Here is a 25,341-nt window from a genome sequence, read left to right on the forward strand (position 1 = left end):
TACTTGACCTTACTCCCCTGGACCCTGGTCCAGCAGAACTAACCACTTTGCAATGCTTCGTACCTGACTTTCCATTGCCTTTGCCAAGACTGCCCCTTATGCCTGAGGTCAGTCAACAAGCTTTTGTTGTTGATGACCACAGTCTACAAAGCGTTGTGTTAGGTATTGAAGATGCCCAGACAAAAAGGGAAGAAGTCAAAGCCCTCAAGTTTACAACTCTGATCTTCACTTTGGCCTTGTAAAATGCCTAGTTTCCTTTAAAACTCAATTCCACACCACCTTCTCCTTGAACCTTTTCTTGGTTCCTTCCAAATAGTAGTTCCCCATCTTCACCCCCACCCAAATTATCTTGTATATATTTTATGTATGTTCATATTCAGATATATTGTGTGGATGGTGGAAATGGTGGCACCTTAGATGGAACCTGGGAATTTTGGAGAGCAGGTGATTGAGTTATGAAAAAATAAATGCTTCTTGTTTGACTGTGTTCAGTTTGAGAACCCTACAGGACACATAGGAGGAAATGCCCAACAAGCAGTTGATTTTGGAATTGAGTTTGAGAGATTTGGTCTAGATATTTAAATATAGAACTTATATGCATATTGATAATGGAATCTATAAGCATAGGTGAACTCATTGACTTTTATTTTGTATATGTGTATGTGTTGGCTGCCCTGACAGAATGTATTCTTTGAGAGCTTCTTTCATATCTGCCTTTGTATCTCCAAGGCCTAGCTTAGTGTGTCTGGTACATAGTAGAACCTTAATAAAAAACATTTGTTGTGGTTTTTTTCCAACTCCTCCCATCCCCAAAACGAGTTTTCCTAAACCTCTCTTCAACTCTCAACACTTCTCTGTCCCTCTCTTTTCAGCTCGATGACCCCTTCTTCCTTTCCTGAGAAAATTGAGGCGATCCTCCTAGGAGGTCCCTCCTTTCCCTACTCTACACTTCAAAAGATCTATGAAAAAGGATTCTTTTTTCACCAAGGACTTAGCTGTTGCTCTAGATTCAGTTCCCTTCCTTATCCTACTCATCATTCTCTCTTTCATCTTCACACTCACCCTATCTACTGGCTCTTTCTCTACTACCTGTGAGCATGCCCAGTTCTACCCTAACTTTAAAAAACCTTCACTTGACTGGGTGATGCCCCTAATCTATGCTTTCTTCCCCTGCTGCCTATAAACTTGTTCAGGTCTAGCCTATTTTTAAAAAAACTTAGACTGTACAATGGCCTTAGTCTATGTTCTCCTTCCCTTTACTGCCAGACTCCTAGAAAGAGTGGTCTGTGTTTGCAGCCTCACCTTCCCTTGCCATTTACTTCTCAGTACTTTTTGATAGGATTATTAATTGCATTATTCCACTCAAACTGCTCTCCAGAGTTTCTGACTTTTTTTTTAAGCAGCTGCCACTTAACTGTTAAATCCCACTCCTCTTCTAGGCCATCATTCTCCTTAGCTCTTGGCAGGTTTTGACACTGGTAACCATCTCCTACTCAACACTCCCTTGTCTCTCATGACATTGCCCTTTGCTGGTTCTCCAAACTGTCTTTTCATTCCATTTCTTTTGCTGCTTTATGTTCCATCTCTTGAACTTATACTGTGGGTGTTGTATAGGATTGTGTCTTTATCTTCCTTCTATTGTCCTTTGGTAATCTCATCTGCTCTCATGGATTCCATTATCTATATGTGTCTGTCTTCCTTATTTAAATATGTAGCCCCAATTTTTCTTGAACTCCAGTTTAACATTAACTACTTACTAAGCTTTTCCTCCTACATGTCCTAGAGGGGTTTCAAATTCAGCACATTCAAATAGGAGCTGATTTTTCTGTATCTAAATCAACCCTTTTCCAATCTTCCCAGTCTCTGAGTTATCACCTTCTCTACTAATCACCATGTCATTCACCAGTCACCCTTGATGTATGATAATCCATCTCCTTCTCTCCATCCAGACACCACTTAAGTGCTCGCCCTGCTTCTAGTCTGTCCCCACTGCAGTCTCAGTTGCTAGAATACTCTTTGTAACGTATAGGTCTGACTTTGCCAAAACCATGCGTTGAAAACTTGATGCCTCCTCCTTGCTTCTAGGATAAAATATGTTATCTACAATATAGCTCTTACCCTGCTTTTTCAGTCTTGTTTCATATCATTCCTCTTTGAACAAACTTTGTTACAGGAAAAGTAGACCACTGTTAGCTTTTCCATGAACTCTAAACTTAATGTATTTGCATACATAGCATGCACACGCTTCTCATCTCTTGCCTTTTAGAAGCCTGTTCTTCAAGACAAAGCTCAGATGACTCCTTTGAAGTCTTATCTGAGTCCTTCACTTCTCTTCAGTTTACCTTGAATTATATTTATTTGTGCATATACTCAAACTCCCAGAATTTTAACTTGAGATCAGAGACTTTTTGGTTTTGCTCACTAAAAACTTTTCATTTTAATGTAGGATTCAAAGCAAGTTTTAATATGACAGTTGGGTGGGGGTAGGGAAGCCCTGTTAGAAATGTCTAATGAAGTCATTGGGACAGCTTGTTAGAAGGGATATTTCCAGTTGGAAGCATTTAAAAAACATTCATATTCTGTATTCAAAAGGCAATTTGAAATAAACATAGCTTCTTTATCTTGCCAACTTGGCCCAGTCGGTAATTCATAACTTGGCGTTATTCCCACTTTCCTTTTTTTCCAGCTATATCCGATATTCCCAGATCTGTGCAAAAGCGGTAAGAGATGCCCTGAAGACTGAATTCAAAGCAAGTGCTGAAAAAGCCTCTGGCAGCAATGTAAAAGTAGTGAAAGTTAAAAAGGAGTAAAGTGTAAGTAACTGATTTTTAAGGAGGCGTTACAATTTTCATAGCATGCTTTGAAAATCTAAGTTTAATTTTTTCAGATTTTCAAATTTCTGTCATGTTGGATTGGGTTGAAGTACATTTAGAAACTTAATGCCATGATAGCTTCAAGTATGTGAAATAAAGCATAACGAAAGTACCCTTAACCAGAACTGAGAGATAATGGAATCCTGTGCAGGTTGAGCCTTAGGGAAGATGGGGGCACCCACTGTCCTCACAGATACCCAGCTTCCCAGCCTTGGCACTCTCCTCAGTTGTGCCTTCACTTTATGCACCCAGACAGTTGCCTAGTCCTACTAATTCTTCTTTCACTGTCACCACATTTCTCAGTTCCCTTCAGTCCACCCATATTGCTACAATTTTAATTCGGGCCCTCACCCCCTCTCTCCAGGAATATAACAATAACCTCCTAATTTGGCTTTTTTCTCCTTCCCCCTACCCTTAATCCAGATGCTACTCTCCTCAGTAATCTGCAATGGCTCCCTATTGCTCCTGTGAACTCTTCTGTTTGACATTTAAAGCCTATAGCCTAGTTCCAGTCCACCTTTCCAGGCATTGTATACATTACTCCCTTCATATACTTTCTGCTTCTGCCAAACTGATCTTCTTGTTGTTCCCTGTATATGATTCAACATCTCCTTTTCATTTCTAGAATACACTCTTTTCTCACCTCCATATGATTTGTTTCAAAGTTTAGCTTAAATCCTATCTCCTATGAGTCCCTTCTGTGTCTCTCAGTGACTTCTACTTCCCTCCCAAATTATCTTGAATTTATTTTATAAATACATATATTGGCAGCCGGGTGGCTCAATAGATAAAGCATTAGGCCTGAAGTCAGGAAGACCTACTTTTAATTCAGCTGCAAACACTAGCTGTGTGACCCTGGACAAGTCACATAACCTGTTTGCCTCAGTTACCTAATCTGTAAAATGGGGATAATAATAGCATCTACCCCTCCAGGATTGTGGTGAGGAACAAATGAGATAATAATTGGAAAGCACTTAACAAAGTATATAGTACATAGTAATTGCTACAAAAATGTCCTTTGTGTGTGTTGGGAGGAGGAGGGAGAATAAAGGGGGACATAGTGTCTGCTCCTGTCAAATGTTAAGTTCCCTGAGGCAGGGGCAGTTTCATTTTTGTTCATATCCCTGCTGCCCTGCATGGTCCCTGGCACACAGTAGACACTTGCTTGTTAATCAGCATCTTGACCTAACTTACCTCAAAATATGGGAAATCTAACAAAATGATCTTAAGCTTTAAAATTCCATAATGATTCTGGAATTTTTAAAATAAAGACAGGCTTTCCTAGAACACTTTAAATTTTGCAAAATCTTGCTCTGAAGTTTTCAAGATGTTTTACATTCACTTCTAAGATTTGTTGTCTACAGTAACTCTGTGACACAAGGGACCGCTACAGTTTTCCCCATTTTATAGTGAAGAAAATAGAGCTCAACGTTATGGAACTTGCCCATGGTCCCAGAAAGTCAAAGAAAAGTGTTAGAATATTGATTTAGCTATCTGTTTGGTACTGAATGACTATAGGACTTTGAAATCTTGTTTATAGGACTTTAATACTTTATTTTGCTTGTATGCAAACTTAAGTAATTCAGAGGCTAAAGTCTATATAGTTTCATTTTCAGCCTTTAAAGCTTCATATCAGCAGAAGCTAATCCAGTGTAACTGATGTTAATCCTTTAATGGCCTATGTTTATGAGTCCAGAGGTATAGTGCCTAAGTTTAGATAGATAATGTTACAAATTAGCCTGTCTTTAAAAATCACTAGCCCCGGGAAGCAGAGAGGCAATCAGTAGAGCCAAACATGGAACACAGCTCACTGCTCTGCCTACATCCTTTCCATTGGATGGTGGTGTTATTGTTTTCACTGTTTTTCATTTTAAAGCAGTAACTCATCTACATGAGAGGCAGTGGAGAGAGTTTGCCTTGGAATCAGGAGGGCCTGGGTTCAAATCCCATATCCAACTTTTAGGCTTATGATGTTAACACAGCGAAGGCATTGAACCTCTTGTTCCAGGCAACTTTCATACTGTTATGGAGCAGAGCTAGAGCTAACTGAAGGTTTCCTCATCAGGAATTCCCTATACTGATAAAATCAAAGGTCTAGTTTAAAAAAACAGCAGCAATCTCAAAGCTCTCATTTCTGTTCTAAGTTATGTGAGTCAAGACCGCAGTTTAAGATTTATGCCTTTTAAGAACAAAAAATGAACATTTAGCTCAACAGTGCCATCCTGTGGCCAAAGAAATGAATGACTAGTGCAATTTTTAAGGAAAAAATAATTTGCAACTCTTTCTTTCTTTTTCTTCTCTAGAACCCCACAAATTCTACATTGTCAAGGTGAAGCTTTTCAGTTATATGGCAGATTGGAAACTGTCTCACTTCTTGTTTTGCTTTTGAGAGGAAAACACCTGTCTGCGTAGATGGACATGCCAATAAACTAAAGCCTGATTCAGTGTGACTGGTCATTTTTGGTTTATAGTCTACTACTTGGTTTTTAGTATTTCTACAGCATTATGATTACAGGCATAGAATAAAAGTAGCATCTGTAAAAACTAGTGAAGTAGGCCAAAAAACAGCATAACTGGGAAATGTCTCAGAATGTGAAGTTGAGAAACTGTCTGTTGTCACTATAATTGGCACTTATCTTTTGGTTGCAGAGGGTATATCACAACTAGAAATTTTGCCATATCATTTCTCCTTCTCTTCCTTTTAGATAGGGAAGCAGTACGACTGAGCAGACTTTCTCAAATGAGTGACTGAAGCAGTCCAGTACATACGTTTTCAGTGCCCTTAATGTGCTGGGCAGTGAGCAGACAGATAGAAAGAATATAACAAGTCCTGTTCGCGGTGAACTCATGTTCTAATGGAGAGACAAACACATTAAAAATACACACAGCATAAACATAAAATATGTGCAATCACAGAATAGTTAAATAAAATGTAACTTTGAAGACCTGGCTTTAGCAGTTAGGGGCTACAGAAACGGCATCATGTCAAAGATGGTACCATCAAGGAAGAGAGGGGCTATGATACAGAGGTGAAAAGAACTTGTATTCAAGGTAGGGTGGGAACAGACATTCAAAGATATGGAGACAGGAGAGAGAATATGGGAGTGAAGTGCACTAGGCCAGTTTGGCTGGATTCTAGAGTGTAGAGGGGAGGCTAGTAGTACTTTTGAGGCTAGAAAGTTTGCTTGGGGCCAGGTTGTGTGTGACTCTTAAAGCTTAAACAATTTATATGTTATTCTAGATGAATAAAATAATTTTGGAAGCCTCCAGAATTGCCTGAATAGGACTCACATGATCAGATCTGTATTTAAAGAAAATTACTTGGGTGATACCTAGAATAGATTGGAGAGGTGACACATTTAAGGCCAACACCTGTTAGGGGATTGTTGCTATAATCTAGATGAGGTGATGAGGGCTTGAGTGGAAAGAAGGGATCAGATACGAGAGATTTGAGGGGAAAAATGGCAGGATTTGGCAGTTGATTAGATATGAGGAGACAAGAATAATGCCAAGATTATGAACCTGGGATGCTGAAAGGATAGTGGAGTTTTCAGTAGAGATAGGGAAATTTGAAAGAGGGAATGGTGTAAGTAGAAAGATAATGAGTTCAGGTTTAAATATGTTCCCTGGACATGTAGTTTTTAATGTCTTATAAATACTTGTGGGAGAGACAGGTTAAATGTGTAGATCAGGGAGTCAACTGCATAGAAGGTGATAGTTAAAACCCTGGATGCTAATGAAGTGACCAAGAAAAGGTATAAAGGAAGAGAGGCAGGGACCCAGAACAGAACTTTGGGTAATAACCGCAGGAAGGAAGAGTGATGTGGATGATGAGATAGCAGGGAAGATTCGAGGGTTCAGAAAGGAGAGAAAATCTAGTGGGGATGTGGTGATCATCAGGGCCAAATGTACCAGATAGTTGGAGAAGAGATTATGGAGATTGTGTGGTCAGGTGTAACAAAAAGGAAAGTTTGAGAAAAACCTGAGAAGACTTACTTGATCTGACGCAAATGCAGAAGTGAAATAAGCAGAACTAGCAGCATAGTTCACACTATATCAACATTGTAAAAACAACTGAAAAATACAAGAATTCTGATTAACACAATGACCAACCATGATTCCTAAGGACCAAGAATAAAGAATGCCACTCTTGGCCAAAGAGTCATGAATAGAAGAACCACAATCCTGCTAATGTAGGAATTTTATTTACCAAACTATGTTTACAAGAGTTTGTTATGCAGTGGAAGAGACGATAAATGCTTGTCAGTTCACAAAAATTTTTAAAAGAGGTCACTGATCACTGGAGAACGAGCAGTCTCAATGCAGTGAAACCAAAAGCTAGAATTCGAGAAGTTAAGGATTGAGGAGATGAAGGCAATAAATATAGATAATTTTTTCATGTTTGAGAGAGAAGAGATATGGCATGATGGCTTGAAGGGATGGTAGGATCTTGTTACGGTTTTTTAAGAATGGAGAAGGATGTGTTTGAAGTCAGAAGGAAACAGTTGATTTGAAAGGGGGACTGATTGGGTATTTAATCTCTTAGAATGGGATCAGTTGCAGAGGTAGAGAGATTGACCTTGACAAAGAGATGGGCTACCTCTGTCTGAGTCTGGGGAAGGGAAGAAATAGTGGAAATAAAGATAATTTTGTCTTAAATTTACATGGACATTTATGATATTTTTAGACTTTTTAAAACTGAAATCAATTCTTTCAACCTTATGATAACATAGATGGTATTTGATATAAACTGCAGCAAATATCTTTAGTGATGCATGAGGACTCAGCTAAGCTGAAACCAAACCTCAGGATTCCTGGCCACCGTTTCTAGGTTCTGACGGTTCAACAGTATTGTGGTGTTTTGATACTGATGAATAAATGGGGCACAAGTACTCATTTTCTTTGTAATAAGGAAACATGATGGAATAAAACACTTGACTTTTAAATGCTGTTTTGAGATGGATAAACAAATTTCCTGGTCAATAACCAGCATTTAGTGTATACTCCATGCTAGGCATATTGCTAAGCACTTGAGATAAGCAATAATCAATCCCTGTGCTCAAGGATTTTACAATCTAATGAAAAAACATGCTAACAACTATACAAAAAAAGGGGAGGATTGTGTGTATGTATGTATATATACACACACACACACACACACACACACACATATACATAGAATAAGTAACTTGGATAATCTCTGAGTGGCACTAAGGAGACTAGAAAAGGCTTCTTGAAGAAGCTGGAATTATAGCTGAGATTTGAAGGCAGTCAAGAGCAGAAATAAAGAACTACAGGTATTGGGGATAGTCAGTGAAAATGCAATCCAGATATGAAATATGCAAGGAACAGAGGAGGCCGATGGAACTGGATTATAGAGTGAACAGAAAGGGGAGTGTTGAAGACTGGAAATGTAGGAAGAATGCAGATTGTGGAAGGCTTTAAAAGTCAAACAGCATTCTCCATGTCATCCTGGAACTAAGCAGGAACCGCTAGTCTATTAAGTAGGAGGGTGACAGTCACATCTGCATTTTAGCACTACTTACTCCACTTAGTTGTTTTGAGGACCAAATGAGGCAATGATCACACGAGATCTAACTCATAGGCTTTGGAGGCCTGTTTACCTAGAGGGATTTTCTTACATCTTTGCTCATAGCCCCTATCCAGGAAACTTGGGGAAATCCAATCAGGAATCCCCAGCATATTGAGGTTTCCTTCCCCACTTAAAATCTGACAGTTCACAGTAATTTGAGTATTTAGCTTCTCCCACCAAACATCTGGAATGCTGCTCTCAGTTCTCCCCTGCTCTCCTCCCCACTCCGTGGCTCCTTTCCTTTTTCTTCTAGCGGATGTGGTTCTCAACAGAAAAAGACCGAGTCTATGCTTTCAGTACCAGAATTGTGACTCTGGAGGAACTTCAACCCCAAGCCCTACTTACAAGTAAGTAGAGCTTACTTGTGGGGTAAGGAGGGGGATGGCAAACACTGGAAATGGGAGGCTGCCTACAGCTTCCTGTTATTTAAAGCAAAGGGTCCTCTCAGTACCTCACATGTGAGTTTGGCAGGGCAAGGCCCAAATACTCTTCTTTGGTTATCTACGTACAGAGAACTTGCCTCAAAAATTGTGGCTTGTTTACTCTCTGCTCCATCTATTCATTTATTCTGATCTCCTTTTATAAATGAGGCCATTGAAGTTTGATTGACCGTCCCAAAGTCATACTGCACATTAGTGACAGAGCAGGTAGTAGAAGCCCATGTCTCTGGACTTCTTGCCTGTTGTTTTTTCTAATTTATTGTGCTACTTCCTAAAGAGGAGGATGGCATATCTTGAAACTTTTTTAGAAAAAGATGTAATCCATGTCAGCCTCATCCCATTAGACGTATTTCCTCCCCAAGAAATGACTGTATTTTCTGTTTATGTATATATGTTCATGTTTTTCCTAAAAAGAATAATAACACCAGGCACTGTTTTAAGTGCTTTACAAATATCTCCTTTGATCCTCACAATCCTAGGAGGTAGGTGCTATTATTGTCTACATTTTACAGATGGGGAAACTGGGACAAACAGAGGGCTATACAGCTATGAAGTATCTGAAACTGAATTTGAACTCAAATCTTGCAGACTCCAAGCCTAGGGGATCTATCCATAAATCAGCAAGCTGCAATAGGCTTCTCGAAGAAGGAACCATCTCACTTTGTCTTTTATATTCCCATTGTCTGGCATCTGTTAAGTGCTTAATAAATGTTTTTTGGGCTAAATCCTTAGGAGTGCTGTCAAAAGAGTCTTTTGGTTAAGATCCCAAGTGTGTTGTTGTATCAGTCCACAAGTGTTTATGAAGAGCCAAGGGATGCCAAGCAGCACCTGGAACTTCAAATACAAATAAAAACAACCCTGCCCTCAAGGAACTTAAATTCCATCTTGTTTTGGTTTTCTTTGGTGGGGGGGGGGGGGGGGGGGGGGGGGGGGAGTGGGAGTCTAGTGCTAAGATTTACATGTAAATAGACACAAAGAAAAAAGAGTATTGGGCCAGGGAAGCCCTAGTACTTGGGATTGGAAAAGGCCACATGTAGAAGTTGGCCTCTCACCTGAGCCAGAAGCTGGGGGCTCTAAGAGGTGGAGGTGAGCAGGAAGGAGGTGAATCCAAGGCTTGTGACCAACCAGTGCACAGGCACAAAATCAACAGATGGAATATTGTGTAAGTGGGATGGCAGTAAGCCAATGTGGCTGACCTGGAGAGTGCCAGAGGGGGAGTAATGTATAATTAGGCTGGAGCTATGTTGTGAAGGCCTTTCAGGTCAGAGTTGATATAGAGCAGCAGTTCTTAGTCAACGGCTGTGAACTTAAAAAAAACCCCAACAAATTTTGATTGACAGCCTTTATTTTTATATCAACTAAATTTCTCCCCATATCCCTCCCTTTGCCTGGTAACCATCATATAACAAATTATATTTTTAAAGGAAAAAAAAGAGAAAGAGAAGGACAAAATAAATCAGTGTACCAAAAAAATCTGAAAATATGTGCAACATTCCATACCCATGCACCTCCCACCTCTGTAAAGGGGAGTTATTTTCTCATATCTCTTTTTTGGGGTCATACTTTGTAATTCAGAATTTACTTGTTTTATGGTCATTGTTTTTTTAATTTGCATTTTTGGTATATATGCTATATTTGTTTCCATGGCTCTACTTGCTTCATGGTACATCAGTCCATGTAAATTTTTCTCTATTTCCCTGTATTCTTGATACTTCTCATTTCTTACAGTATGATAATATTCCATTACATTCATGTACTATAGTTTGTTCTTGTTAATAGTTTGTAATTCTTCCTTTGAGAGCTGTTTATTCATATCTTTTGACCACTTATCTATTGGGGAATTGCTTTTGGTATAGTCACATATATATGAGCAAGCTAGCTAGATGTTTCCCTCTATATCTTGGATGCCAACCTTTGTTTGAGAAATTTAATATAGATTTTTTTCTTGTTTGATAGCTTCCCTTACTTTAGCTGCATTAATTTTGTTCAAAGCACAAGCTTTGAATTTTAAAAATATTTTATAACTATTTCAGTGTAATTGGTTTCCATGGTAATCCTATGTATTTTGTTTTATGCATTTAAAAAAGGTATTCTGAGGTGTCCATAAGTTTCATCAGACTGCTACACAGATCCATGAAACAAAAAAGGTTGAGAACGCTTAGTCTAGGGCAACTAGGTGGGTAGAACACTAGCCCTGGAGTCAAAAGGGCCAGATTTCAAATCCAGCGTCAGGCACTAGCTGTGTGACCCTGGGCTTGTCACTTAACCCTGATTGCCCTAAAAAAAAAAAAATCAAGAGGAATAAAAAAGAACCCCTGATCTAGAAGCAAAAAACAAAACAAAACAAAAACTGCTGAAGTTTTTTTAGATTAACATGATGTTTATCTTTTGGGGTTGGTATTAGAAATTCCAGTACTGGTTTTGCCATGTACTAGCTGAGCGAACTAAGGCAGATTTCCAGTCTTTCTGAGTATATTTCTTCCTCTGTAAAATAAAGCATTGAATTAGATGATCTCCAAGTTTCTTTTTAGCTCAAATTCTGCAATCCTATGTCATGGACTGTTAGAGCATCTTAGAAATATTGTAGAAGGAACAATTTTCCAAACTAAGAAGAAAAATATTCAGTTCAAAATTTTTCTTTTTTAATCTGTTGCTATAGAATAAACTAGGAAAGTGATTTATTGTGGAGTATTTTCAAGTAAACCAAGAATCAGTTTGAACGAAAGGGTTTTAAAAAAAAATTAGTTGTATGTAATTCAAAGAAAAAATGAACTTAAATCATTTAAATTTTTTATCTCCTTTGACTTTTATTCTTGTTCACAGACATAAATGTAAGAACTGTAAGTCAACAGAAATATTTAATATATTCATATAGCTATATGTTGATAATAACTGACTTTGTATAGCATTTTAAAGTTTCAAATAATTATACATACTTCATTAGTTGATACAACAACTTACAGGTACCATAGGTATTTTCTTTACCGGTGAAGTCACATAGCTGTTAAAGTCTAGAAGGGCATTTGAAGCCAGATCTCTCCAGGCTTGAAATGCAACATTCTACTAACATGTACCTACTTGCTTCTTCATAAAAATTCTCAAGCATGTGTATAATTTTTCGATAAATGTAAGCTTATCTTTAGAGTCTGAAGAATTAGCCCATCCTAACAGCTACATGTTAACAGGTTCTCACTAAATTCAGCCATTGTTTTCTCTTGACATTCCTGTTGCTGTTAATAACACTATTTTCTCAGTCATCCATGCTTAGTCATCTTTAACCCCTTTCCCATCTAATCCATTGTAATTACTATTAATTCTACAGAATTCATGCTTTATATCTAATCCAGTCTTCCACACATGCCATCTTCTTGTATCCTGCCAACTGGAACACCCTCTGACCTTTTCAAGGGTACTTAATCCACTGAACTTTGTAACTCCTACCCTACAGCTCATACATCCTGATGGATGAACAAGAGCAAACTCACATAGTCTACCATGTGTATCCAATCCCACACCAACCTTACCATACTCACATCCCACCCAGATGTTCACTCCAATCATCTTGCCACCCATGGCAAGTTGTAGGAACCATAATTAAATAAATATCATTGCTTGTGGAAAGGGTATGTTAATGGACTCCCTTGTGGCTTCATTCAACATCTCTCTGAATTCCCAGGCCAAAGTACCCTTCCCTGAACAAATCTTGCCTGAAAATTTTGTCTTCCTTTATTGTAAATAAGCTCTGTGAAAGCAGGGACTGCCTCACTCCTGTACGGTAGTTGTATTCCCAGCATATTGCACAGTGCTTGGCACACAGTAAATGTTAAATCATTGCTTTTCATTCCAGTTTGCCCATTTTTATCCTTTCAGTCTGGAATAACAGCCTCATTTGTGCCCACTGCACCCCTTTTACCTCTTATTTGGACTATGATATAATTTCCTAACCTAGAGGCTTACTGCCTCTAGGCTCTTTCACCTAGCTCCATCTAGCTGTTGTTGCCATATTATTCCTTATTGAACACCCTCTGATCCCATCACTCTTCCAAGGCTAAAGAGCCTCAGCAGCTCCCATTATATACCACATCGATGAACTCCTTAACCTGCTATTCAGAGTGCCTTAAAATGTAGCTTCAACTGCTCTTTCCATCCTTATCTCAGTACTTTACTTCATCAGTTATGATCCAACCAAACTTAACAATTTGAACATATTCTGAGGGGTCTTTTGGGGTCTCTGTTTTTGTGGTTCCCTGTGCCTATGCCTTGCCTTTCCTCTCATCTTAGTATCTACCTGTTGAAATCCTACTTATTCTTCAATGTCCAGATCAAATTCTACTTTCTCCATAAAGCTTTTCCTGGCCCTTGACAAAACATGTCACCTTTTTCTTCCCTGAACTCCCTGAGGACTTTGCACATCTCTTAGACATTTTTAATAGTCTATTTTACACTAGTTACTTGTATACGCTTGATATTCACTCTGGGATAGTGAGATTTGGAGTGTAGGGGGTTTGTCCCTTAATGCCTAATTGTACTCTGTACAGTAAATCCTTTAATTTACATTGGGTCTATAATGTTTCCTCTCCAAGTAGAAAAGGTTTAAAGTCACTAGATTTGATATTTGTAAATATTGAAAGTATGAGTAATGCAGATGGTCAATCTTATTTGTTTGGCAAACTTTTTCATGACTTCCTTTGCCTTAGTGTTACTATGGTGCCTCATTAAAAAAAGGGATCTTCTCATCAGATTGCACCACTCCCTCACCCTTCCACTTTTTGCTGTTCCTATATTTCTTCTAGCCAATTATAAAAGTAAATAAGAGGAATGGAAACTCCATTGCTTAAAAATGCATTTTCAGTGTAAGGAAGATTAGAGAGTCTTTTTTTTTTTTAATCAGCTGTCCATGGATCAAATAACATAGGTGATAATGTTGAAAAACTTATATTCTTTATAGTATAGAAAAGGGGTGGCAGTTGTAGTTATCTTTAGTAGAGACAGGTAAAATGTAATTAAGAGGTTATAAATTATCTGATTTTGCTCTAGTGGATTTAGTCCTATTAAAATAGGAACAGTTTAAATTGTATTATAGTTTTAGGAGTATGTCAGAATACTGTCACTTGTGGCAACCTCTGCAACTAAATATAAATGTTCCCTAATGAGAGACTATGTTTTCAGTTCCTAAGAAGCATATTATAGTAGACAATTGCTTAATTCCTAAATATCAGTAGTTGCTACATCTGTGGGTATCTGTAGATTCATTTCCTTTTTCTAAAGTCAAACTGATTGCAAAACATTTTTTGAATATAACTAAAAGCAGATCAAGAATTTTAAAAAACACAAAATATTCTTATGGATCTAATCTATAATGACCAAAATAAATATTTAAAAATTAAAAAACTAGTAACCTAAGGCTATTTAAATGCCTTGTGGGGGGCTACCTGTGCTTTAGAGGTAATCTTGTTTTTTCAATTTTTTTCTAGCCAGCACACAATGATTTTTGAAAATTAGACTATTAATAGTGTCCATTTAAATGCATGTTGAATATATATTTACTTAATTATAATGAAACATAATAATTAGACTGTCTTATTTCCTTTGAGGTTTCAGGTAACCATCAGAAAGGTAAAAGATAAAGTTGGATTAGCTGGAGGTTCAAAGTAGACTATTTCAGAGGTGTTCAGCAAGAATCCCAAAACACCCCCTGTAGATCAGAATTTATATCTGATTATATATATATATAATTTTGGGGATTCAAATTTCCATGACTTCCTGTCAGACCAGAGAGGTAGCCTCCCCCCACCTTGCTGCCTAACACAGCTCTTTATATGTAGCAGGGATTTGGTAAATATTAAAAGAAGGATTATAATGTTTATCAACAAATTTACCATATTAAACAGATTGACATGCAGTTTACAGTTGAACTATAAGCTCCTAAGTGCTAGTGGTAGGAATTCAATATTTTAATCTGTTTGTTTCCTATCTTCATGCCCCACCCCACGCCAAACCTCCATCAAAGAAAAAAATAATTGATATCCATTCTTCACTGCATTTGGAACATAAAGTCAAAAGGGTTTAAAAAAAACACCAAAAACTATGCTAAGCAAAATTCTTGATTATATCTTTGATAAAGTGGTTACTTCACATTTAAGCATTATTTTTTTCCTCTTATTCCACTGTTTACTGTTCTTTTTCTTCTGGTTTTGCCTCAGCTTCCTCTGCCTCCTCATGCTTCTCCAAGATTTCTCTAGCATCTTGGTATTGCTGATACTCTGATACCAAGTCATGGATGTTACCCTCTGCTTCTCCAAATTCAGTTATGTCCATCCCTTCCCCAGTGTACCAGTGGACAAAGGCCTTCCTTTTGAACATAGCTGAGAACTGCTCGGAAACCCTGATAAACAGCTCTTGAATCGCAGTGTTATTCCCTATAAAGGTGGCAGCCATGTTCAGCCCCCGTGGTGGGATGTCACACACAGCGACTTTCACATTGTTGGGAATCCAGTCCACAAAATACCCACTATTTCTGGTCTGTATCATGAGCAGCTGCTCATCCACTTCTTTGGTGGACATCTTGCCTCGAAAAATACAGGCTACGGTTAAGTAACGGCCATGGCGAGGATCACAGGCAGCCATCATGTTGCGGGCATCAAACATCTGCTGGGTGAGCTCAGAGACTGAGAGAGCTCTGTACTGCTGACTGCCACGGGCTGTCAATGGGGCAAAGCCAGGCATAAAGAAGTGGAGCCGGGGGAAGGGAACCATGTTCACCGCCAGTTTTCTCAGGTCAGCATTGAGTTGACCAGGAAAACGGAGAGAGGTGGTGATCCCACTCATTGTCAAGGACACCAAGTGGTTGAGATCACCATAGGTGGGAGTGGTCAACTTTAAGGTTCTGAAGCATATATCATAGAGGGCTTCATTATCGATACAGAAGCATGCATCGGTGTTCTCAATGAGCTGGTGGATGGAAAGTACTGCATTGTATGGCTCTACAACTGTGTCAGACACTTTAGGGGAAGGCATGATGCTAAAGGAATTCATAATCCGGTCTGGATATTCTTCTCTGATCTTATTCATAAGGAGAGTACCCATACCGGATCCAGTCCCTCCCCCCAGTGAGTGGACTATCTGGAAACCCTGGAGGCAGTCACAGCTCTCACTCTCATTCCTGACCACGTCCATCACGTTTTCAATCAGTTCAGCTCCCTCCGTATAATGGCCCTTGGCCCAGTTGTTGCCAGCTCCCGAATTTCCTGTGGCAAGAGAAGTCTTCAGGGTTACTACACCCAGGATAGGAATAAGAAAAGTCAAGTGGAGAGAAAATAGCGGTATTATTATACATTTGTGGGACGTTTGCATTTTTTTGGCGACACCTACCGTGAACAAAACTGTCTGGTTGAAAGAGGGTTCCTAATCTGCTAGACCGGATGCTATCCATGGTACCAGGTTCCAGATCCACTAAGACAGCTCGAGGAACATACTTCTTAGCTGGTGTGGAATTAGAAAAACATTGCTAAAGGTTACTGTTGTTGCTAACATAGATCCATTGGATGTTTATGTAGATAATCAACAAACATTTATTAAGCCCCTACTTTGTGCCATGAATGATGCTAAACGCTGAGGATATGGGGGAAGAGGGGAGGGACAAAACAACAAAAAAAGCCCTCAAGGAGTTTATAGTCTACTGGGGCAGACTGCTGGGATCAAAGGACTCTGGAAGAAAATAGGAAGAGACTTCAGAGTCATCCTTCATAATCTTTCCTATTTTACAAAATTGCTTAACATCTCTAAAATTATGTCATTTCATCAGTGTGGGAACTCCCTCATTAAGGCAGGTCCCAACCAGACTATATAACTTAATAAGTCTCATCTTAGTTGCTTAAAAATCAGAGAAGACTGGCCCATGACCCTATAGCTAGTAAAGAAAGCTTCAGAAGTACCCTTTTAATTCAAGTAAAGACCTTTGGACTCCAAATCCAGTAGTCTATTTTACATACCACACTGCCTCTCTACCAAAAATTATCATCTTCTAATGATTTCTTCTTCTATTCTCTAGCATTTGCAGTTCAGGGGATATGATTCCCTCTCTATGGAAGACTTTTTAATTTAACCAATTCATAACAAAGTGACTATGCTCAAATACTCTAAGCATACTTTTGGACTTTGTACCCAATTCAATAGACACTTATTAAGTGCCTGCTGTATGTAAAGTAGCTTCAGATGCCTCTTTCTCAGTCTTTGGGTTTGGGGTTTGTTTTGTTGATTGTTTTGGAAATCTGCCTGCCTGCCTTGGTAAGTGCTTGTCAATTGATTGACTTGTCACTTAGGCATCTTCTGTGTTTTTACATCTACAGGGCATTTGCTTTTCCCTTTGACTGTCTTTGCCTGACTCTTGAATGGAATTTAGTGGAAATGCATGCTAGTAATATACCATAGGCTTCATTGTAGTAAACATTGATTCTCTCAAGCTGCAGAGCTGAGTCTCCATGGTAGCTCCCAGTGGCATCAATCCCATGCTCATCCCCAATCACTTCCCAGAACTGAAAGAAGAAAGAGGATAGATGGACTCATGACTCCAAACTATTTCACATCATACCCCGATCCTGACCCCATTCACTCCAGGTTCATCCAGTTGGCCTACTTGCATTTCCCAGCACACGACATTCCATCTCCATCCTCTGTACCTTTGCATAGGCTTTCCCCTGTCCTGAAATATCCTTCTTTCCTGATCTTTACATTTTGAAACACTTTCTCTCTTATCTTATAGAGTATTAAGGTTCAAAGGGACTTTAAAGATCATCTAGCCCAATGCCCCCCCCCCCTTTTCTTAGTAGGTGAAGAAACTAAAGCCCAAGGAGGTTGAATCATTTACTCAAGGTCACATAGGTACTAAGTGGTAGAACAAAATTCAGATTTTCTGATTCCAAATCTAGTGTTCCTTCCAAAATAGCAATAATTCTAATGATAAAGTTGTATTTGTTCTGAGACAAGTTGTAGTACTGATCCTTGGAGAGGGTTAAAAAGGAGTATGAATTGTATAAGTACCACAAAATAAACATGCATTTACCTTTTTTATAGACTCAAAATAATACCCATTCTTTAATGCACTGACCACTAGACCACATTGCTGCTCTAGAAAAAGAAACAAGGCCATATCTAGCACTTCCATTCATTTGTGGTCCTCTATCCTCTTATCTTTGAACCTCAGAACTGTGAGGTTAAGGCAGCCCCACCCTCTTGTGTCTATATTTTAGTTTTAAATGCCCTTTGACTCTGCCCTATAATTCTGACTTTTATTAGCAGGAATATTTTTTGTTCCATTTTTAAAGTGCACCTGCCTCAAAAAGTCACAGAAATAAAAGGCAAATGTTAAAACATGCCATGCTTAAATCACTTAAGTAAAAAAAATTAAATAAATCATCAGCTGGTACTCATTAGAATCAGTCATCTTAAAATTTTAACATTTGACACCTTGAGCCTGTTTTTTATCGCTGAATATTAGTAAACTAAATAGGAGAAATTTTGGTGAAATTTATTTGAAGAAAAATGAGTGAAAATTGCCTTCCAAAATCTACTATAATAAAACAATAATTTAGGTATTGTTCAGCAAAATTTGTATTTCCAATTGACATACTTTCCTACACCAACTTTCAAAAATTCGTTTTGAAATACGTTAGTTTTCTTCAAATGTGATGAAAAATGCCATGCTATATGTAATAGCCTGTGTGATTATATAAGAATTACATATAGATGACATAATATAATGTAACAATATAACAGTATATAATAAAGGTAATATATATTTATATATCATATAAGTATAATATAAAGTTTTATATAAATTGTATTGTCATGTATGTGCATATTATACAAATTTAGTCACAAATTATATTAACCTAATTGTCATTTTTACCTTTGTTTCAAATACTAGATATATTCCTAACTGGCCCAATCAATAAATATTATGCACTAGTGCTAGACTCATGATCTTTGGATACTATTCATCAATCATGGAAACACAGTATTAGTAATCAAATTCAGCTTACCTTGGATCCAATCTGATTCCCACACTGGCCAATCTGAATATGTACAATTTCACGCATGTTTGGGTTTTTTTGCCTTGTACCAAAGTTATGAGATTCTAATGAAATCCACAAATTCCAGGAGAACCACTCTTCCCAAACTCATCAGTTAAAAGCAACAACAGTCATTTCCAATGAGTGTTTCAGAATGACCAAACTGTCCTTCAAAAATGAGCACCAAGGGCGTGACCAGTTCCAAATCCCCCTCAACCCCCCTCCTTTTCTGCCTATCTTTCTTTGAGAAGGGGTTATTTTTTCCTTTTTGGCTACTTACTGTTACACTCAATATTGTCCAGTCATTTCCCAGTCTAAAGCAAAATGCTTAGATGTATACCATTGCTTGGGTAAATACTGGTGCAGTGGCAGTGGAGAGGCCATGGTTGTCTTGAAGCATTGGTGTTGGGTTTTATCTCCCAGACTATAATTTGAAGGATGGTATGATATTATCTTAGATGAACAAGATTTATCTTCAGATTTCATTTATCTTACCATTGAATCTGGATAGAAACCAGTTTTGAAAGGGTGGGGTGGGTTAGGACGAAGTATTTTTCCCTATTTTTTTTGGATAAGTGATTTTAATCAAAAAAAAAAAACTTCTGTCCAATCTAACCTCTGTCACTCTATCTGCTGTCTCTACTAAATAAATTGACAAAAGGTCAGATCGATTATAAATAAGTTTCAGTTCCTTGCTGAAGTGCAATTTTTATTGGAGTTTCTCATGTTTTGTTTTATTGCCATTAGTGAAGATGGAACCTGGGCTGCTTTCTGTAGTCAGAAAAGTAGATTAAGGAAATTGTGGAGGGAAGGCAAAAGAGGCTTAGGTTGGGGTAAGGAAATGTTTTTGAAAGTGGGATAACTCAAATTCTAGGGAAAACCATAATTCACGTGTGCTATGATGCTAAAGGATAAAAGATGAGTGAACAAGAAGATATTGCCTAAGATTTCCCAGTGTTCAGAGTCAGTGGAAAGAGTACAGGGTTTGAAGTCAAAGAACCTGAGTGCAAAGCCCAGCTGTGCTACTTAGGACTATGGGAAAGTGACCTTCCGGATTGCTTCTTCATATGTGACATGATGGGCAAATTCAGTGATGCAATAGAATCACTACCAGCATTTCCATTTCTTCATTAACTATAAACAAGTTGAATGTATTCATGAACAGACTTTACAGCTTTTGTAACAAACTGCAGATGTCTTTTGTTCCCTAGTCCTGGAATGATCCTTTCTCCCCATTCTCTATCTCAAAACCTTATCAAGCCTTCAAGGTCTAGCCCTCTATGAAGCTTTCTCTGATCCCCCCCAGCCAGAAGTAATGACTCCTTCCTATAAACTCATACTACACATTATTTACATGTTTCTTCTGATACTGACCACACTGTGTCTCTTTTTATAGCTATTTGTGCCCATATCTCATTTCTACTGCCACATTGTAAGCTTTTTTTAAAAAAAAAAGCTATCTTTTATTTTTATATTTGTAATATTTTATATATTACACTAATATTAATATTCATTTCTGTATCCTAGAGGTGGCACAGTGGATAGAGCACTGAGCCTAGAGTCAGCATGACCTGAGTTCAAGTTCAGCCTCAGTCACTTCACAGCTGTGTGACCCTGAGTAAGTTACAACCTCTGTTTGCCTCAGGTTCCTCAACTATAAAATGAGGGTAATAATAGCCCCTACCTCTCAGGATTGTTGTGATGATCAAATGAGAATATTTGTAAAGTACCTAGCAGAGAGCCTCCTGTTTAAGGGAAGGACCTTCTACATTCCATTAATGTCTCAATCTGTTCTTAATGGAGGCAGTGAATCCTAGTTCCAATCATTTCCAATGGGTGGGGAGGCACACGAGGCCAGAGTTAAAATTGATTCTCAGGTTGTCAAGAAACAGTTTTTACATTATTACTACTATATGTCTTAGTTACTTAGTCCAACTCTTCATGACCCCATTTAGGATTTTCTTAGCAGATACTAGGGTGGTTTGCCATTTCCTTCTCCAGGTCATTTTACAGATGAGGAAACTGAGGCAAACAGGGTTAAGGGACTTACTCAGGGTCACACAGTTAGTAAGTATCTGAGGCCGGATTTGAACTCAGGAAGACGAGCTTTTCTGACTCCAGGTCCAGCATTCTATCCACTGTACCACCTAGCTGCCTAAATCTATGGGTTAGGTTCTGTGCTAAGCCTTGGGAATACAATGAAAAAATACAGCCCCAGCCCCCAAGGAGCTCATTATGTAATGAGGGACACAGTAAGCAAACAACTATGTCCAAACAAACTGTATACAGCATGAAAGGGAAACAACAGAGGGAAGGTACTGGAATTAAGAGGAATTAAGAAAGCCTTCTTGGGGGAGGTGGGATCTGAGTTGAGACTAAAAGTCGGGGAAGCCAGAAGCCAGGAAACAGAGACGATTAGGGAGGGGATACTAGGCATGGGGGACAGGCAGTGAAAATGCCCAGAGTCTGGAGTATTCCAGAAAGTGTAAGGTATAACAAGACTGGAGGGATGAGGGGTAGGGTGGGTAGGTTGGCTACAATAGGTACCTCCACTTTCTCTCCTCATTCTCATGTTAACCCCTTACAATGTGGCTTATTGTTTCACCACAACTACTCTCTTCAAAGTTACTAATGATTAATAAGCTGCCAAATCCAATAACCTTTTCTCAGTCCTCACCCTCCTTGTCCTCTCTTCAGTCTTTGATTTCTATCATCACTCTCCTTGATACTTTCTTTTCTCTAGGTTTTTAGGACACCACTCTCTTGGTTTGCCTCCTGCCTGTCTGACCACTCCTCAGTCTCCTTTGCTGGATCCTCACCGAGATCATGCCCTCTAACCAGAGCTATCCTCGGGGTTCTGTCCTGGGCCCTCTTCTCTTCTCCCTCTATACCGCTTCACTTGGTGATCTCATCATCTCTGGGCTAATGATTCTCAAATCTTCTTTCAGCTGATCTCCAATCTCTCATCTCCAGTTGCCTTTCAGACATCTCCAACTGGATGTCCAATGAACATCTTAAACTCAATATGTCCAAAACAAGGCTCGTTTATTTTTCCCCCTAACACTTTCCCCCTTTCTACTTTCTCTATTAACCTTAGATGGCAATCCTCCCAGTCCCTCAGGCTCACAACCTGGGAGTCATCCTGAATTCCCCACTATCTCTCACCCCCAACCTCATGTCCAATTTGTTGCCAAGACCTATGAATTTCACTTTTGCTGCATCTCTCAAATATGGCCCCTTCTCTCCTCTGACACTACAGGCCTTCATCACTTCATGCGTGGACTATTGCAATAGTCTGGAGGGTCTGCCTGCCTCAAGTTTCTCCTCACTCCAATCCACCCTCTATTCAGCCACTAAAGTGATTCTCCTAAAGTGTAGGTCCAATCAACACAACCCCACCCCCAATAAACTCCAATAGCTTCCTATTGTGCTCAGAAGAAAATACCAAATGCTCTGTTAGGTATCCATAGCCCTTCAGTACCTAGCCCCCTTCTACCTTTCTGGTCTTATTTCTTGACTTTCACTCTTCACCTCAGTGGCACTAGCCTTCTGATTGTGCCATGAGTAATACACGCCGTTTCTCAGCTCTGAGCATTATTTCTGGCTTTCCCATATATATATATATATATATATATATATATATATATATATATATATATATATATATATATATGGAGCACTCTTCCTCCCCTGCTCCAACTATTGACCTCCCTGGTTTCCTTTAAGTCCCAAATAAAATTCAACTTCTACAGGCAGTCTTCCCCAGCTCCTCTTGATTCCAGTGCCTTCCCTCAGTTCATTATTTCTCAATTCTCCTATATCTAGCTTGCTTTGTACATATTTCTTTGCATGTTTGTTCTTCATTAGATTGTAGGACAGGCGCTGTCTTTTGTCTCTTTTTGTATCCCTAGCACTTAGTAGGCTCTTGATTAATGTTTATTGAATGACTGATTGATTAAATCTGATCATCCCCCTGTCCAGCAGCCCTGTCAAAAAAAAAAAAGATGACCTTTTTTGATGAAACTATCTTGGTTCTTTGATCTTTTTTTTTTTGAGAGGCAATTGGGGTTAAATGACTTGCCTAGGGTCACACAGCTAGTAAATATCTGAGGCCAAATTTGAATTCAAATCCTCTACCCTGAAACTATTCTGGATCTTCTTAGTGACTTGGTTTTCCGATTTTACTAACCATCCATTTTATAGTCCCTTCTACAATTTTGTTAGGAATTTAAAATTAAGCCACTTCTGTGGCCTATAGTTTGCAGACTAAGTAAGGTCTATTCTTTTCTTTATTTTGCAAATAAGGATATTTATCCTTCTCTGTTCCTTGGACAGCTAAGTGGCACAGTGGATAAAGTACTAGCCCTGGAATCAGGAAGACTCCTATTCCTGAGTTCAAATATGGCCTCAAAGACTTACTAGCTGTGTTACCCTGGACAAGTCATTTAACCCTGTTTGCCTCAGTTTCCTCACCTGTAAAGTGAACTGGAGAAGGAAATGGCAAACTACTCCGATATCTTTGCCAAAAAAAAAAAAATGGGGTCACAAAGAGTCAGACACAACTGAAAAATGACTGAACTGAAAGTCCTGTGCCACTTCTATTCTCCATAATCTTTCAAAGATCAGTGACAATAGCTCAGGAATCATATCCATCTATTTTGTGCTCTGGAATGTGGTTCATCTGAGCTTGATGACTTGAATATATCAACAGGTGCCCAGTTCTCTCTTTTGCTTACTTTTCTTTTTCTGTTTCACTTTTGATTCAATTTTGTTCTGTCAATTCCACTTCAAAGATCATTCGCTTTAGAGAGACATTTTGCTGGATCTACGAACTCATTAAAAAATGTGGATTTTAAACAACTCTATTTAAAAATAAGACATTTAAAAATGACTCTATCAGTGCTGATTACAAATCATCCATGCCTTTGGTGGGATTCTAAAACTTTATATTCCTCCATTCTCTGTAAAGGACCCACCAAATATCCTAGTTGTACCTCTAGATCACATTTTATAGGAATCAGGCCATGCATTCAGGCTACCCTTCTCTTACTCTTGTGTGTGTGTGTGTGTGTGTGTGTGTGTGTGTGTGTGTGTGTGTGTTCATCCTTCATTGCCAAAGAAGACCATGCCATCAGAAAAATGATGACATGACTTGCATTTGACTTTGCTTTGAGTGAGGGAGGGCTGTGCAGGTCACCAGCCTCACTTCTCCAGAGCCATCTGAATCCAGTGACCAGATATTCATCAAGATGACTGGAAATGACCCAGGATAAGGTAACTGGAGTTAAGTGATTTGCCCAAGGTCACACAGCTAGTGAGTGTCAAGTGTCTGAAGTGAGATTTGAACTCAGGTCTCCTGACTCCTGCTCTGGTGCTCTATCCATTGCACCACCTAGCTGCCCCTTTCTTACTCTTAACACATAAGTGTCCCATCTCTTTTTCTAATTCTGTGTTTGCTTTCTGATCTCCCCTGTGATACTCCTAGAATGGAGGTCATCATTGGAACTATGATACAGAGAAAACAAGCAAAATAAGAATGAAATTGTTTTGTCTTTTCTCCATTTTCCATGATCATTGTCCCATTATTCACCCTGAGTACCAGTCCTATCCCTCCTATGAACTTCCTTTTTTTCCCAATATAACTGAGAAGATCCCAGTATTCCTTGCCAGCTTCATCTTATTCTGAGTTGTAGCACTCCTGACATTATTCTTATAGGACCATGCCATTCATCCTCTATTTGTTTCATCCTCTGCACATGTCTTTTAAATACCAAAGTTAGTTGATAGGCTTCACATAAGTCCCTTTAGGAAACTCTCTCTTTCCCATTTCATCAGTAATATCTCTTTGTGACTTCAGAATTTCATTCTTGAAAACTTTCCATCCCTCCTAGAATGATTTCTTCCATAGGATTTTGGCTATGAAATCTCACCTATTATTTCTCTGAACCCTTTGAAATCAGCTGTCCCAAGATTTAGCGTACAATTAAAGGTTGTGCTGTTTTCCTCTCCTTTGTTACGCTTAGAGCCGTTTGTAATTCTTCCCTTCTCCCTTTACGCATGTCCAATTGCTGGCTAAGTCTTGTCAGTTCTATACCCACAATATCTCCCATACATCCCCTTCTCTCTAAATAGAAGCTGCCGCCCAATTGCAGTCTCTCATCCCTTCTCACTTCAACTTTAGCAACAGCCTCCTAATTAGATTTCCAGTTGCTCCCCTTGCCCAGCTAAGAAGGCTTAGCTGCCAAGATGATCATCCGAAAGCAGAAGTCTAACCATGTCACTCCCCTAGCACTTCTAGGATAAAATACTACCTCCTCAGGTCGGCATTGAAGACATTTCACAGTCTGGTCCAGCTTCCCTTTTCA

The 25,341-nt window shown here is 38.8% G+C and overlaps 3 protein-coding genes across 6 annotated transcripts in view; 2 read left to right on the forward strand and 1 right to left on the reverse strand.

Moving 5' to 3' along the window:
- PRELID3B (PRELI domain containing 3B) overlaps positions 1-5,318 on the forward strand; it is a 20,824-nt gene extending 15,506 nt beyond the window's left edge. For all 3 annotated transcript variants that reach the window (XM_072633420.1, XM_072633421.1, XM_072633419.1), the window contains exon 8: positions 5,177-5,318. The gene's annotated coding sequence lies outside the window, so the exon portion shown is untranslated. The remainder of the gene's footprint in view (positions 1-5,176) is intronic.
- Positions 1-5,318, forward strand: part of ATP5F1E (ATP synthase F1 subunit epsilon) — a 7,036-nt gene extending 1,718 nt beyond the window's left edge. The window contains exons 2-3 of the mRNA XM_072633422.1: positions 2,687-2,813; positions 5,177-5,318. Coding sequence (XP_072489523.1) covers positions 2,687-2,810 — 124 coding nt within the window. The 3' untranslated portion in view covers positions 2,811-2,813; positions 5,177-5,318. The remainder of the gene's footprint in view (positions 1-2,686; positions 2,814-5,176) is intronic.
- Positions 5,319-11,693: 6,375 nt separating this feature from the next.
- Positions 11,694-25,341, reverse strand: part of TUBB1 (tubulin beta 1 class VI) — a 32,817-nt gene continuing 19,169 nt past the window's right edge. The window contains exons 1-4 of one of the 2 annotated variants that reach the window (XM_072633414.1): positions 18,947-19,283; positions 17,332-17,440; positions 16,278-16,388; positions 11,694-16,153 (exon numbers count right to left, since the gene is read on the reverse strand). In XM_072633414.1, coding sequence (XP_072489515.1) covers positions 15,078-16,153; positions 16,278-16,388; positions 17,332-17,440; positions 18,947-19,003 — 1,353 coding nt within the window. In that variant the 5' untranslated portion in view covers positions 19,004-19,283 and the 3' untranslated portion in view covers positions 11,694-15,077. Of the gene's footprint in view, positions 16,154-16,277; positions 16,389-17,331; positions 17,441-18,946; positions 19,284-25,341 lie in introns of those variants that run through there. The other variant, XM_072633415.1, reaches the window with a different exon arrangement.

The sequence above is a fragment of the Notamacropus eugenii genome, chromosome 1 (assembly GCF_028372415.1).
Source record: "Notamacropus eugenii isolate mMacEug1 chromosome 1, mMacEug1.pri_v2, whole genome shotgun sequence".
NCBI classification, from domain to species: domain Eukaryota; kingdom Metazoa; phylum Chordata; class Mammalia; order Diprotodontia; family Macropodidae; genus Notamacropus; species Notamacropus eugenii.